Source organism: Natrix helvetica (genome assembly GCF_964273705.1).
Source record: "Natrix helvetica genome assembly, chromosome: Z".
Classification (NCBI taxonomy): Eukaryota; Metazoa; Chordata; class Lepidosauria; order Squamata; family Natricidae; genus Natrix; species Natrix helvetica.
In genome coordinates, this window is record NC_138554.1 from 108,142,705 (window position 1) to 108,159,360 (window position 16,656).

The following is a 16,656-nucleotide window of genomic DNA, read 5'->3' on the forward strand; positions in this document are numbered from 1 at the left end:
CAATTGTGTTTTAAGCCATTCAAAAGAAAGGTCCAAAGACGTGTATGTTCGCGTTATTCTAATAGGTGTTGGTTAGATAAAAGGATAAACTTTTGTGTAACTTGCTTTTACTCACACTACTGGAATCCGCTTCCTTCCTCACTCCCCACAACTCAAACCAGAAACAACGGAATTACAAAACCCGTTTTGACGCCGCGATTCAACTTCTTACAGAAAAAGAAGAAAACCCCTTTTCTATGGCCAAAAGTCTTAGGCTTTAACGGGCGAATGGGGCCGGGGGGGGGGGGAATAGCACGGGAAAAGATGCTGAATGTAAATTCATTGGCAATCATAGAAAGCACTTCACCTGCTTATTGCTACGGCCGTGATGTCGACTGCAAAGAAAGGAAGGAAAACACCTTCCTCTTATTGAGAAGGCTTTTTTAAAACAAAATTTTAAATCTAAGTTTATACAGGGCGGGGGCTGTGGGGTGTTCCAAGCGTCAATGTCACCCCGCCACCCGCTGCTCTGAGGGCACAGAAGGAACAAAAGCAGGAAGCCCGGTCGCGCCAGGCAGCCCCGAGCGCCGGGAGGAAGGGAAGCCCCGCTCGCTCGCCTGAGTCAGGGCGGAGCGCGTCCCTCGAACCCGCTCGCCTCCCGAAGGCAAAAAGTAGAAGGGCCTTTGGTGGTGGCGGCGGTGGCCGAAGCTCCGCCCCACTCTGCTCAAGGCCGTTCTCCTGTCAGGCGGAGGCTTTGTGACGCTCGCCGCGCTGGAGCACCTGGAGCCACCGCGGGGGCCAGCGAGCGACTATACAGGTCGCAAGCGGCGTCCCGGCTGTGATCTCTCAGAGGAAGGCAAGGGGCATTCGAGCGCCATGAGGGCTCCCCGGTGAAGAGGAGCCACCGGCATCGGAGCGGGACGCGCGCCACGGCTTATCTTCTTCCCCGCAGAACCGCGAACGAGGTAACTGCTGCGCGCAGAAGAAGCTCTGGCCCAGGGCCTGCTCAGGTTCAGCCTCGGTCCCCGCGGCTGGAAAAACAGGTTCTTCCTGAGGCGGCGGTTACGGTTGTCGCCACCGCCGCAGGGCGGGGCTGCGCATGCTGGTCAGGAGCCACCGAAATAATAAACCCCCGCCGCCTCAGCAGCCATCGGAAGGTGGGGAATCTCTGGCTCCTTTTCCTCCGAAGGAAGAAGGAGGGCAGGTGAACTGTTCTGGTGAGGGAGAGAGAGAGAGACGGGGTGGATGAAGAGCTTGTAATTTGGGGAGAGCGAAATGAGACCCGAGCCCCACTTTCTCCCCATCTGGGAAATAATATGCTTCCAAAATGGCATCTCTTCCCTTTGCCAGCTCATTTCCCCGGACTCATCATTTCAAGAGATATTATGCCAGCAGGTGCATGTCCTCCCCCCCCCCAATCACTGGGAAGGGGAGGGAGAGGATGAGGAAGGCCATTTGCTGCATGATTTCCTGTAGTTAACTTGAACTGCTATTGTCCACACGTATTTTACTATATATGCTGGCTGCTTTAAGAAATAATAAAAATCGAATCCTCTTCCAGGGAGTGTACTGTTTTGAATTGAAAAAATCAAGATGAGCAGCTGTTGGCTCTGTCTGGAAATACCTGGTGATTTTCTGTGATTTGGGTTTTTTTTTTGAGGGGGGGAGGACGTTAACAAAAGTATTCCACTTCTTAATTATATCACTTTGTCCTATTTTTCTCCCAGGGTCCTGTAAAGCAGTGATTGGCCCAAAGCTGAGCAAGGGCTTGAAGGCAATTTCAGGTAAAAGCCAATTGGGGCATTCTAGAAATTGATGTGTTTAGAGAAAACTTAATTCAAAGCAGTAACTTTGGCTATCCTCAGAGTACTGTAGAATCTAATGAAATGGGATGTCCAGTTCATCCAAACGATCTTGTGTAAGAAGTATTAGCAATTTAATGACTGAGAAAGCTGCAATATAGACAACTCTCCTGATACAGAACTGCCCAGACTTGGACAACTGTATCAGTTTTTGAACACTATAGTCACTACATCTGTCAAATAAGAAAGTGTTAAGTATAAATCTATTGCCAAGCTTTATATAGGTATATGCTGTTGACTTACAGTTGATAGCTCAGTATGCAAGCTGGAATGAAAACACCATAATTCTTAGTTAAAGTGGGACTATCAGATGAAATACAGGACAGAACTCTGGACTAGAAATGCAGGACTCTGGGAGCAGGCTATCCCAAAGATCTTGTCACTTTAATTTAATTTTCTTAAGTACAAGTAGTCCTTGATTTATAACAGTTCATTTTGTGATGATTCAAAGTAATAATGACACTGAAAAAAGTCCATTTTCACACTTTTGTCTATTGCAGCATTCCCACGATCATCAAAATTCAGACACTTGGGAACTGACTTCTATTTATGATGGTGATCACCTTTTGCAACCTTCTGACAAGCAAATCAGTGGAGAAGCATGTCACTAGCTTAACAACTGCAGTGATTCACTTAGCAACTCTGCTAAGAAGGGTCATAAAATGGGGCAAAATGACTTAACAAATGTCTCAGCAACAGAAAGTTTGGGCTCAATTATGGTTGTAAGTTGAGGAGTATCTATATTGATGGAAGACTTAAATTACAGTGCCTATAAACAGAAAAGGGAAAAGATCTCTTGATCCTGCCGCATCTCCCTCCCCTCCATTTCAGAGATTTCGGAAGTTGAACCCACATAGTTTGCACTAGCAGAGCTCCTCTTTTAAGGCTGTGATGACATGTAAGAACGGTATTTAAATTATGGAGAACATGGCCATTTTGTACCTCAATGCTCTGCCAAGCACCTGCCTTTCTAAATATCAAATAGGTTGAGGAAGTGGGAACTTTGAAAGAACTGCTTGAAAAGCTTTAGTTCTGGCGTGTCAGAAAATAAAATGGCCCCATCTATAAAGACTCCAAATTTATAATACATAGAAATTAGGTGCTGTCTAAATTTGTGATATAATACACTATCACTGAGTCATTCTTATTATGTTATAGATTCACAAAATCTAAAAAAATATAACTATAAACATTTACCAATAATCACTGAAACTTTCATTGTACTCAAATACATCTTCCCTGTTCAGCCTGTTGATCCTTCAGTTCCTGACTTGGAACTATTAGTGGTTTATTTTAAATCTCATAACCCATTCCTACATGCTTTGATCATTTTGTACTCCCCATTAACAATAATTAGGAGTCCCTTCAACTTTACTTAATTTCTAAATTACATTTTCTAATAGAGTAAGGAAGAAATTGACTTTAGATGCAGCATGCTATATTCATTGAGACTAGGAGAACCTAATCTTTGATTTATATCTTCTCAGTTCACAGCCTTCATCTGTAATTCCCTCCTACCTTGCCTGCCAAAAACACAAATGTTGTTGATGTGTTTAGAAAGGGGTATGGCATAGAGTTTGCATCAACTTTTTGATACTATCACTATTATTACTAGAAAACGCTATTACCATTATCAAAGCAATCTTGGCTTTTAAATTTAAGAATGAAAATTTATAAAAAGATTTCACACGACTCTTTTCTTCCTCAGCAAATACTTTGTCTTTTTTGTTATATAGTAGTTGTTAAAAAGAAATGCATCATTTGTTTAGTTCATGACAATGGACTTTTGAAGTTATTAACCACTAGAGATCATTCTATACATTTCTGAACTTTTGCACCTGGTTCATAATGCATGCATTTTTGAGGTTGCATTTCAGAGGAGCTTGGAATAGCACAAATATTTAGGTGCCTTTACTATCTATTACAAAAAGTTTGATTATACAGCAATGCCATTCAGTTTTGTGAATTTTAATTTAGTCTGGATAATTTATTATGACTTTTTGGACATTATTTTATTATTTAAGCAATTTATTTAATTACAGAAAGTTTACTTTGTGTGGAATATGTATGGGCAATCCTACAATATCTGCATGGCTACAAATTTTAAACTAAACTGAAAAAATGCATCTTTGATCTGCCTGGATTGGACTATTGATTATATCCATCATGACCTTGAAATTTCTGTTTTATTATACAGTTTGCCCCATATTATAAGAGATGTACAGGGTTTCCTGGTCTTTGTTCAATTTGAATTTTTCTTAGTTTTGCTATTCTACTGCATTGCCCACTCATGTTATCAAAGGGGTTCTATTTATGTAGGATTCTGAGATCAAAATAGCTTATTTTAGCACATTCTTCTTTATTCAAACCCCACCAGTGGTGGGTTGCGGGTGGTATGCCCCGGTATGCGCGTACCGGTGCCTGCTGGAAGCAGCAGCCACCGTACTGAAACAGTGCTTTGGAGGGCTTGCCCGCCCGCCCTCGTTCCTTACCCGTATTTGAAAGAAATGGGCCATCTGCGCATGCACAACGTACAGCACCTGCGCAACTCTCTTCCGAGCAGCTGGAGTGTCGCAGGCGGTGGGTGCACATATGTGTGCAGCGCGCGTGCACATGGTGCACGCCCAGCTCCTGTTGCAGCGTACCAGTTGCAACAGGAGCCAAAACCCACTAGTGGACCCCACCCACCCATTCTTGTGGTTGAAGGTGACAGTTTTGATTCTGATTATGGATGCTATTCTTTTATAATCAATAATTTAACAATAGTTTGTGTTCTGATTATTCATTTTCTTGGAGTTCCTTCTAAAAGGAACAAATAATGTTTTTAGCAGGACATTTTGATCATTAAAGAAACATTCAAGTTGGTACTAGCTCTTCAAAGATATAAAGCACCCTATCAAAGTCAAACTAATCTTAACAATTTGTAACATTTAAAATTTGTGAAGTTATACAATGCTAGGTCAAGTATATAATTATTTTCTTATATTAATTATATCTCCTAAATTCCTAATTTTCAGTTAAATTTATCTGTGTTACAAAGTTAAAATATTTCATCTAGAAATCTTTTCCCTCCAAAATCTTGTCCATTCTGTGAAAACTGAATGGATAATTGCTTGTTTAACTGATCACATCTATGCTTAGCAATCTAAGAGCCATATGGGTGAGTTCAAATTAACATATGGATACTTCATTCTTCTCTCTCTCCATTTTTTGAGGGTGGGGGTGAGGGAAAGGGAAAAATGGATGTAATTTCTCCTTCCTTTAGGGAAAGGATTTTAGAGATCTGTCACATTAAGAAGTCAGTATCTCCATGACTTTTGGTGACTTTGAACTAGAGCAGATGTCAAGACCTACATTTTTTCCTGCCACACTTATCTCTATGCCTGCCCTTTTACCAACAAGCTAACTGGACTGTTAACTTCTCCTTCCCGCTCTTAAAGGCTTTAGGCCATTATTTCATTGGGGCACTATTTACCTATCATTGGCTTGAGTACCATCATAGTGATACTTCACCTTTCTCTATAATTTTCTGTCATAGCCATAAATGAAAGGTGTATGACTGGCTGAAAGAGAGTGACTAACCCAAGGTTGCCTACTGAGCACGTGCTCAGGAAGGCAAGACTAGAGTCATGGTATCTCTATTTCTAACCAGGAACCTTAACAACTATGCCAAACTAGTTCTTTATATCTCCAAGATAAAAACATTTACTGTTGTTGTTAGTTGCAAAGTCATGTCGACCCATCGCGACCCCATGGACAATGTTCCTCCAAGCCTTCCTGTCCTCTACCATCCTCTGAAGTCTATTTAAGAAAACATTCACTACATTATTTAAAAAACTAATATTAAACTATGGGCAAACATCTGACAAATAGAAATGCAACATCTCCAAATAAGAAGCCTTATTATTAATAATGTAATGTTAAAAAAGAAAGAACATGGAAAAAAAAGAAATACTTTAGTATGCAGGGTGTCCTCGACTTACAACCACAAATTTTATTTTGTGAGACATTGGTTAAGTACATTTGCCTCTTTTTATGACCTTTTTTCTTGCAGTTGTTAAGTGAATCACTGCAATTCTTAAGTTAGTAATACAGTTGTTAAGTGAATCTGGTTTCCCCATTGACTTTGTCAGATGGTCACAAAAGGTGATCACATGACCCCAGGATCCTGCAACTGTAATAAATATGAACCAGTTGCCAAGCATCCAAATTTGGATCATGTGACTGTGGGGATGCTGCAATGATTGTAAGTGTGAAAAGTGGTCATAAGTCACTTTTTTTCAGTGCCATTGTCACTTTGAACAATCACTAAATGAACTGTTGTAAATTAAGGACTACTGGTATAACAGTATTCAAATTGCTTTTATTGTTGTGTAAAACCAGAGCAGTGTGGAGATCTCTTTTCTGAATGGAGTCAGTCTCCTAGTAGGAACAGTTATGCAGATGGAGGTGCTTCTACAGAATAACAGAGTTGGAAAGAACTTTACAGGTCTTCTAGTCAACCCCTTGCTCAAGCAGAAACCCTCTATTATTTCAGACAAATGACATGTTCTGACCTAGGCTTCCCTCCCTGTCCTGACAAAAAACCCTTTTATTAATTTACTGTGAATTTTGCTCATTCACATCCAGCAAAGTCTTTTGAGGGAGGATTTACAGTCACAGACCTTACTTGGCTTGGAGACCTGACTGGCTGATATCTGCAAAACTTGGCAAGGAGTCTCGGAGAGTCACAAACCAATTAAGAGAACTAATTGTCTCCTGCAAACTCCACTCCCCTTTCACTCTTTTATTTCCTCTGGGAGGGTCCATTCATCGTCCACCTGTGGTCTTACTCCCAAGTTGCTCCCTGTTCCTTAGCTGTTCCCTTCGTCTTGCAATTCTGTGCATGCACACCTTGGAAACAGGCTCCAGCTGTTCATCTGCCTCACTGATGTCTGACTCTGAAGGCAGCTGATAACTGGCATACAGCTATGGCCCCCTTTCTGCCTCTGTCACAGAGCCCTCATCAGAGTCTTCCCCAGACTCCAGGACTGGCCCATGTTCCTCCCCAACCTCCTCACTGTCTGAATCTGCTGCTAGTTCTGCTGGCTGCTGGCAGGCCACAATATGGTTGACCATTCTTTTCTTGTCTGATCTCTTCTGATTAATTGTCCTATCAGGGCATTTCTCCTTATTGCTAGGCTGAGGGTCTCATTGAATTTGTTTGCATCTACTGCTTGTCCTGCCTTCAAGTGCTTTGATAAATAGGTTTACACCCTCTTCTTTGTGGCAGTCCCTTAGATATTGGAATATTGCTGTCATGTAATCCCTTTTATTAAATTAGACATAGTCAATTCCTGCAACCATTCTTCATATGTTTTAGCCATCTTTTTCCTCTTGTCTGTAATCTTTTTAGAGTCTCAAGATCTTTTTCAAATTGTGGCGACCAAAATTGGATGCAATAATTCAAGTGTAGTATTACCAAGACATTATGCAGTGGTATTAACACTTCACATGATCTTGATTCTATCCCTCTATTAATGCAGCCTAGGACTGTTGTCTTTTTGGGCAGCTGCAGCAGACTGCTGCCTCATATTTGATTGTCCACTGTGACTCTAACATCCATCTCACAGTTAAGCTGTTGAGCCTGATAACCAATATCTATGCATTTGGTTTTTGTTTCCTAAATGTTCAGTTCTAGAGCTAAGCAGTTTTTGCAGTCTCTCTCTCTTTCCCTCTCCTTCCCTCCCTTTCTTTTTCTCTCATGTGGTCCATTCAGAGACTATTTTGCTGGAATGTATTGCTAAACAATAATTAGCTGCATAAAGTTGTTGCGATAATAAAGAAGTAATTTGCGATTACTACTTAGGAAATATTCTTCATCTTCCCAAACTAGTCCCACAGCTCTGGTATTTTTCCATCAGAGTATTAAGTAAATCTAACGTCGTTTAGCTTTTATGTCAGTTAAGGTCAGTCAGATGCTGTCACCTAGTTGGGTACTGTAAGTAGTAGTAGTGGGCACCTGTAGTTTGGAGGGAGAGTGGATGTTTCTGAGGAGAAATTTCCTGGCAGTTAGAACAGCATGCCTCCAGGAGTTGTGGGTACTCCAACACTGGAACTTTTGAAGAAAAGATTGGACAGCAATTTCTTTGAAATGGTATAGTGTCTCTTGCCTGAGCAGGGGATTAGACTAGAAGACCTCCACGGTCCCTTCCACCTTGGTTATTCTATTCTGTTATGTTTGGCTTTTAATTGTTGACTGTAGTCTTTGGCTATACAAGGTTTTTTTAAAAAAATTACTGAAATTTACTGGAATAATTTAAATGCATAAATGTTACAGTTTTCTCTGCTGTGTTATATTTAACTGAATAAAAATTAAAGTGTTTTTTTCACATTGTTTTTAATTTTGTTTAAGTTTTAGCTCTTGTTTATAAGGCTGGAAGTACACAATGAGAATAATTTATTTTTCTTAATTCATAGCATTTGAAAAATATTTTAAAAACATGGACAGCCATAAATAGTAAGTATGTTTGTGTGCTTATGTGTATGTATACATGTACAAATACTCCTCAATTTATAACTAGTCATTTAACAATCATTTGCAGAATGGCCTCAGAACAAGTGCTTTATGATCTGAAAAGCATTTTTGGCCACTGTAAAACATTGTCCCACTATCCCATTGTCCTTGCAATCATTCTTCCTGGTGTGATGAGAGAAGACCTCCTGCTCCATTGAACAACCCACACAGTTACATAGCTACCATAACTGATCATTGTGCAAAGTGGCCATACAGCATCTGACTTAACCAGCCTGTGACTAAGATTCTGGATGCAATTGTCGTAAGTGGAGGACAAGTGATTTTATGCAACCAGCAGACTTGTGGCTTTACTTTATTGAAACTAATTAATATTTCAAGTAGAATCAGTGATTGGCAGGCCAGACATTGTAAGAGTAATAGTGTGAAGTGTTTCACAAACCAGTGAAAAAATAGTATGAACCTAAGTCCAAGAAATGCTAATATGAATGTAGATGTCAAATATAAATGTTACATTGTATAATTTTCATGTCTTTCTTAACTATATTATTTGCTTTCCAGCAGTTATTCAAGGGATTTTTATGATCGATATGCTCAAGGCCAAGATAAATCTGTGGTAAATAAAATGCAGCAGAAATACTGGAAAACAAAACAAACTCTTATCAAAGTCACTGGAAAAAAAGAGGATGAGCATGTAGTGGCCTCGGATGCAGATCTGGATGCTAAACTGGAAGTATGTAAGACCTAAATGTTCCAAGTATTTTTCAGTTTAAAATTTTGCTGTCATATTCACTGTACAGAATGACCTCCAAATAAGTTGTAAACATACGGTATTTCAGTAACATAAGGCATCTCATTCAGCAAGAATTTTCTGCCAAAAAAACCATTTTCTGATCACTGTTGTGTAATAATTGATATGTGATACTTGTGTGAATAAAGTTAAAATTTATCTGCAATAACTGAACTATACACAAGTAAGCCTAAATATTGATGTAAAAGGATATCATGAGTCCTTGTTCTAAAGTAATTCCTATTAACAATTTACAATTCAAAATCAAAGCATCTGAGTTGAAGAAATAAGATTGCATTGTCATGCTACAAAGTAGTTTTTTGTCACTTTGATCTCAGCACAAAAATCCCAACAATGAGAAGAAAGATATAGTCAGGACTAAGGTAACTAAGGATCCTTTAATGTAATTCTATAGAACTTTGCGAATATACACCAAGAAACTTCAGGAATGTTGTGAGATGTTTTCCAGGTAGAACTCTAATTCAGTGGTAAATCTCTTAATTTACCTTTTAAAAGTGTGGTACTAAATTAAGTTCCCATAATCTCCATTTAAAAGGATCCATAGCAGCAGAGCAATATGTGAAATGAGTTCATCACTCAAATTAGTCAACAGAGTAGGATAGATAATTCAGAAGACTGACTTAGTAATTTAATGGGTTGGGTAGTGGGAGGGGTACAACAGAAAATGTTGGTTGCTATGCTGAAGAGTTTTTGAGAGATAACTAGTTAGTCATTGACTTAGCAGTACTATATACCAGCGCTGGCGAACCTTTTTTGGCTCGCGTGCCATAAGGGGGGGGAGCGCAGGGGGGTCGTGTGCAGGCATGCCGCACCCATAATGCAATGGGCAACCCCCAGTGCGCATGCGTGCACTAAAGGCGCGACCCCCCATTTTTGCATGGTTTTTTTGCCCTCCCCAGGCTCCAGAGGCTTTATAGGAGCCTGGGGAGGGTGAAAATAGCCTCCCCTGCCCCCCGAAGCCCTCTGGAGGCTTCAGGGACCTTCAGGAGGCTTCCCTGAAGCCTCTGAAGCAGTCAAAACAACCCTCTGACTTCCGGTTTGCTCGGAGGGTCGTTTTAAGCTCTCCGAAGGCTTCAGGGACCTTCAAGAGGTTTCCCTGAAGCCTTCAGAACGCTCAAAATGACCCTCCGAACAAACTGGAAGTCCATTCCCGAACTTCTGGTTTGCCTGTAGGGCCGGGTTTTTTGCACTCCGGAGGCTTCAGGGAAGCTCATGAAGCCTCCGGAGGACTTCCGAGGGGAGCGGGGGAGGCTCTTTTCACCCTCCCCAGGCTCCTATAAAGCCTCTGGAGCCTGGGGAGGGTGAAAAAAGCATGTAAAAATGGGGGGTCGCACGTGCGCGCATGTGCACTGGGGCGTCGTGCATTGCATTATGGGTGCGGCACGCCCGCACATGACCCCCCTGCGCTCCCCCCCCCCTTGTGGCACGCGAGCCAAAAAAGGTTCGCCATCGCTGAACTAGGCCCTCATTTTACTGACCTTGGAAGGATGGAAGGCCAAGTCAACCTCAAGCCCCATCAGGATTGGACTCCCAGCTATGGGCAGAGTTTGCCTGCAACACTGTATTCTAACCACTGTTCCACCAGGGCTCCACTATCTGCCAAATATATTTTCCATTCAGTGTAACCAACAGGTACATTCAGACACATCATAACATTTGAAAACCAATTTTTTTAAAATATTTGCATAAATAATCAGTGTTACCAATTTCATTATGTATTTGTGAAACTTATGTAACATGTAATTATGTAACTTCCATCTCGTGAATTATTTCAATTCTTTCAAGGGAAATCGGCTGCAAAGAAAAAATCGTAAATTTTTTGGTCAGAACACGATTTGGTCATAGTCAGGAGTGTTCTTGACCAGAGGTTCCACTATATTGAATTTTGGTATTCAAACTTGTGAGAATACCATGGATAACAAAGGAAACAAACAAAGGGATAATATATAATCATCAAATCATCCTGCTTCAGATAGATTATACAAAGATTTTTAAGAAGTTTATAATGCCAGGAAAGATAGAAGGAAACAGAAGAAAACAACAAAGCAAGTTTCATGGGCTTAATTATGGCAGTACCTGGTGCGCTATAGGAAAACCTGAAGAGGCAGACTAAGGATAGGTGACCCTGCAGAAGGCCTATTTCTATGGTCACTAAGAGCCAACACTGACCTGATGGCACATAATAATAAATCATTAGTTTATAAAAATGTAGAATGTGAATGTATTTTTTGTAGAGCTATAAGAATAATTATCAAGATTGTACTTTGGATTCAAAGAAAACGAAAGGATGCTTTGGACCATGCATAGGTGCTCATATAACATTTATGAACTCCCTAAAGCAGCAGTGAATTTTACAGGATCAGATATTTTTAGTGGTTTTTTTGTTTTTGTTTTTGCAGTTGCAGTGCAGTCTCAAAAAAGATGTATGGGATTTAAGGAGTTGCCAAGAGGTGCTTATATGTGGACCAAGTATATTCTAAAACATCTTCCTTTTACATACAAAGCACTGCACAGTGATAATAATAATAACAACAACCATTATAACTATTATTTTCTACATTTACTTTCCTTAAGCAGAATGCTAAGAATGTGCACAGGAAAAAAAAACCCAAAACTAAACAATGAAATCTGCCTACCTGTCACTCTGGCACACATTTCTCTATTATTAAATCCTTCTGAAAATGGCTTTTAAAAAGAGTGGACTCAGCTGGCCAGCGCGCGCATGCGCGCTGGGCAGCTGACAGGGCAGCGCCTTGCGTGCCACCTGTGGCAAGCGTGCCATAGGTTCGCCATCACTGCTATATATCAAAAAAGATTTCATCTAACACATGTTCTTAACAATCCTATGCAGAATTTTTCCTTAGATTGTTCCCATGATAGCATGTATCCCTAAGTATATTTATACATATGGCTAAACCATAGTGTGGTTTGTTTATTTTTAAAATATTGCATGAAGCTAATCATAATTGGGTTTTTTTTTAAATGACAGATCTGGTTTATCTGTTGTTTTAACTCTCATATGCCATCTAGAGTCACTTTTAGGAAACAAGTAACCATATAAATTAAATAGTTAGAAACAGATGCATTCATTCGTTCATTGACTTGAGTTCAGTACTACCAGGGAGGTGCGGTCAGGGGAGGCAGGGGAGGCAGAGCCTCACCTCATATCATGAAATAATATATAATAATAAATTATAATATATATTTCCTCCCATCCCTTTTACACGGTTCCTGCTAAGCTCCGGTAAGGAGAAGAGCTTTTGGGGAGTGAAGAGGAAGAGGAGGGAGGAGGAGGAGGTGCGCGCGCTGGGCGATGCCAGCTGGGCAACCGGCGGAGGCACGAGGGTTCTCGGAAGCGCCAATAACCTTCCTGCCTCCGCTGTACTTTGCACGCGCCTCGTGACTGCAATAGACGTCCAGAAGTGGCAGGGGCTGTTGGGCTGGAAGCCTAAACCCCATTAGCCACAAAAGCCGCTTCTGGACGTATATTGCAGTCGTGAGGAGCGTGCGAAGTCCAGCAGAGGCAGGAAGGTTCCCGTCATTCCCCAATCACTTTCGTGGCTTCGTCATCAAGACTTAAGTCCGGGAGCGCCGACAACATTTCTGCCTCCACTGGACTTCGTCTTGATGATATCGCCGCAGCTACCGGGACGGACGGAGGTAGCCAGAGTGGCGCCGAGGCAGTCCGGCGGGTGAGCGAACGAGGATCAGGCTGCCTGATCCTCCATCGCTTGCTCTCTCCCTCTCTCTCTCTCTCTCTCTCTCTCTCTCTCTCTCTCTCTCTCTCTCTCTCTCTTTCGTACGCCCGGACAGCCTCGGCGCCGCTCTGGAGGTCCGGCCGCGCCCAGCAGCTGCGGCGACGTCATCAAGACGAAGTGGCTTGGAGGTGAAGTGCTTTTCAGTGCTTTTCTGTGCGTCTGGAGTTTAGGTAGATAGCTGGATGTCCTAAATGCCAGACGCTCAGAAAAGCACTGAAAAGCAGCTGCTGTTGGGGACTGCGGAGCGTGAGCCGGCAGAGCGCGCTCAGAAAGGCGGGGAATAGGATCACGTGTGCTGGAGGCTGAGGCAGCCTCAGCCTCCAGCACACGTGGCCCCATTCCCCGCCTTCCTGATGACGTCACCAACCTCACCAGCCATAAACCCCATCGCACGCCACTGCCGAACATAAATCACAAAAATGCAGGTAGTTCTTATGGCCACAATTCAATTCAGAATTCAACAGGGTAGAGGAGGCCTTGGGAGGCCCAGGAAGCAGAAACCTGCATGTCTAGCCTTGAGGAAGATTGCCTTTTTAATTGAGCCTTGCATTGGCTGGGTGCACCTGTTAGTAGCCAAACCGAAAGAGAAAGATAAGTGAATCTAGGCCTGGTGGAGCAGGAAAAAGGCCAAGCTACTCAGGAGTGATAAGGGAAAGAGGAAAGAGGCCCACACATCTCTGGGCCTAGACCATAGAATTTTCAAATGTGCTGAGACAAGAAGAAGGCTCAGGCCTCTTTGGAGTTGCGGGGGAGGGGGTTTAGAGAAGGCCTACATATCTCTGAGCCTTGCTGGCTGTGGATTTCTGGACTGTGGCAGATGTCCTCATGCCAGGGACTTAGACAGTCATTGTTTCCTTTCCCACGATGGGGGACAGAATTGTTTGAGGGCAGGCCCAAATTTTGATCACATGACTCTGGGAGGTGCTACAACAGTCAGAATTTCAAGTAGGGGCCATAAGTTCCTTCATTCAACACTATCATAATTTTTTATGGTAACAATGAATAGTATAAGTCAAGGACATTATTTGAATAATATGCTGGCCTATGACCATCATAAAAATTATTTTGATTTGATTTTGGTAGTTTGAATAAAAGCACAAAATATTTATGCTTTGCGCAGTGCAGATCTTATGCACAATTGATGTTGATCTTTATTCTCAATTTTCAAGCTTGATGTAAAAAAATATCTAGTTTGCTTTTCCTGTGATTTTAACTAACTGGAATATATAATGGATGTTTCCCATGTCAAATTCCAACTGGATATTAGGTTGAAAAAAATCCTAACAGTAAGAATAGTTCAGTAGTAAAACCAATTACATAGACAGAGGTCAGTTTCCATATGCCGGATGTAAACAAAAGGCTAAAGAGCCATCCAAGATATGGTTTAATAGGTAATTTTTTCAATGAATAGAGGTTTGGACTTAATTATTTCTGCCAACTATATGATTCTGTGAAAAAAGGTGTTTTCTAAATCTGTCAAGATTTGAAAAAATTGGGTGTATCCCCATATATAAAGCCAGATTCTGCATATTAATCATTGATCATTTAGTTATTCAAAATACATAATTTAATAAAACCTTGATTTAATGAACACATGGAGAAAAGAGGGGGTGGTTAAAGTGAAACATCAGATGCGGCCTTTTGAGTCCATCTGCAGCAATATTTCTCATATTGGTTCCATGAGCCGCATCTGAAGCATACAATATTTGCTGCTTTTATAGTTTCAAAAGCAGAATCATAGCACCTGCTGTAGCAGATGTAATCAGTAAAGATTATTGTGACAGCTGGGGGAAGGGTATTAAAAGCCTTCTTGAAATAATGAATGCAAGTCTGCCATACCAGGTACTCTTTCTTTTATCATATACTTGATAGCAAATTTGATTTTTTAATGTGAAATAATCCTAAAATGCTTACTTAAAAACCTTCACATTTTTAGAAGCTTTATTATATAAATTTCATTGTTCTCCACCCCCACCCCAGATTTATTGTGCCTTTAAGCACAACAAGAATTGCTTGTCCCTGAGTTAAAGGCAACAATAGCCTTTTTTTTGCTAAATAAATTTTCATTATGTCTTACTAAAATTTTGCTGTGAGAAAAGACCCAAGTATTTTAGATGTAAGTAACTTAAAAGCTCTTTGGTGTTAAAACATTGCTGTATATACCTGTCCTTGAAATTTTGCTATCCTGTGAATTAAAATATAACTTAATGGATGTTTGTTGATTTAAGATTTTAATCTCTGCTGCAAGAAATAAATGCTTTCAAAAGAGGATATTGTTAAAACAACTTTTTTCATTGTCCTAGTAAATAAAATGAGCCTAAATGCATATGGTTTGATTATACTATCTTACATGCTATAATGTTTATCTAAGATCTATTTGTTTTTATTCCATTTGTGCAAAATACTATTTCATAGTCATAATACAAGGAAAGCCCAGGATGTTTGAAAAGTGTCTTGTTTGTTTCTGTTCTTTCAAATAATATTTTACTTAGTTTGCATTTTATATTTATTTTTAGCTGTTCCATTCAATTCAGAGAACTTGTATGGATTTACTTAAAGCAATTGAACATTATCAAAAAAGGATTTGTTGTAAGTATCCTCAAGTATAACACCCTTTTCAGTTTAGTGCAAATTCTATGCATGTCCAGTAAAAATGTACCCTACTATGTTTAACTACGCTTCCACATATACATTAATAATAACAACCGAAGAAAGTACTGAAACAATTGTCAATATTTACCAAGATTTTAAATTGGCACTGAACCCAGGTTTAGAATTAAGCATACTCAATATATTAGAGTACAAATAATGAACTGTCACTTCTCCATGGCTCAAGAAGTGAAAAGGATACTGAAACAAAGGAAATTCTAAGCATTGTGACCAGGCCACAGTCATCTATTTCATGTGGTCCCAACAGGTTTATATGTTTGTTTCACCTAAAACAGATAGTTCTGTAGTTACATCTTCTAAATAAAGTCATTTAGCTATTCTTATTCTTATAAGAACAATATCAATATAATTTTTATTCCAAGAGTGGAAAAATGGGAGGTAAGGTTGATAAATCTGACTTTTTCATAAGTACAGAAAACACATTGAGGTTAATTAGGAATTGTAGATGTATGTGAAGAGCATTTCTTGCAATATATTCTTTCTAAAAAGATGGAAATAAATCACATCCCCCTATATCTATTCACTTTAGTTTTTCATCTTCTTCAGTTCTATCTCAGGAAGAAAATGAATTGGGAAAATTTCTCCGATCTCAGGGTTCTCAGGATAAAACAAGAGCAGGCAAGATGATGCAAGCTACCGGAAAGGCACTTTGTTTTTCTTCTCAACAAAGGTATGCTTAGCCAGATGGGCTCCTTCATTTTTTATATTTCATATATGGAACAGACCATTAACTCTGTTTTCTACTTTTTGTTTTCTACCAGTCCATTTTAAAGATATAGGAAGAGACATCACTTTATAACAAAATTCTTGTTTGTATTTCTGCTTTAGTTTTCTCTTTGATTTTTTGGTTCTTTTCATTATCCTTATATTCATATCCTTTCCTTTAATACTTTTTAAAATTTTAACTCCATATTTCTAAGAGGCTAAATGACATTACAATTTCATAAATCCAAGGAACAAAGAGGCTAAACTGTCTTAATAAACTGCCTGCTGTAAGCTTTGTTAAAAAGAAAGAAAGAAATCCAAGAAGTTGCAAAAAGAACTCTAATAATCTGTAAAACA

The 16,656-nt window shown here is 40.1% G+C and overlaps 1 protein-coding gene across 7 annotated transcripts in view; it reads left to right on the plus strand.

Annotated features, from left to right (window-relative positions):
* Window positions 1–534: 534 nt before the first annotated feature.
* ICA1 (islet cell autoantigen 1) overlaps window positions 535–16,656 on the plus strand; it is a 61,718-nt gene continuing 45,596 nt past the window's right edge. For 3 of the 7 annotated variants that reach the window (XM_081932243.1, XM_081932246.1, XM_081932247.1), the window contains exons 1-6: window positions 1,052–1,196; window positions 1,707–1,763; window positions 8,301–8,340; window positions 8,917–9,088; window positions 15,441–15,513; window positions 16,141–16,264. In XM_081932243.1, the coding sequence (XP_081788369.1) occupies window positions 1,079–1,196; window positions 1,707–1,763; window positions 8,301–8,340; window positions 8,917–9,088; window positions 15,441–15,513; window positions 16,141–16,264 (584 nt within the window). In that variant the 5' untranslated portion in view covers window positions 1,052–1,078. Of the gene's footprint in view, window positions 945–1,051; window positions 1,197–1,706; window positions 1,764–8,300; window positions 8,341–8,916; window positions 9,089–15,440; window positions 15,514–16,140; window positions 16,265–16,656 lie in introns of those variants that run through there. The other 4 variants (XM_081932249.1, XM_081932248.1, XM_081932244.1 and 1 more) reach the window with 4 other exon arrangements.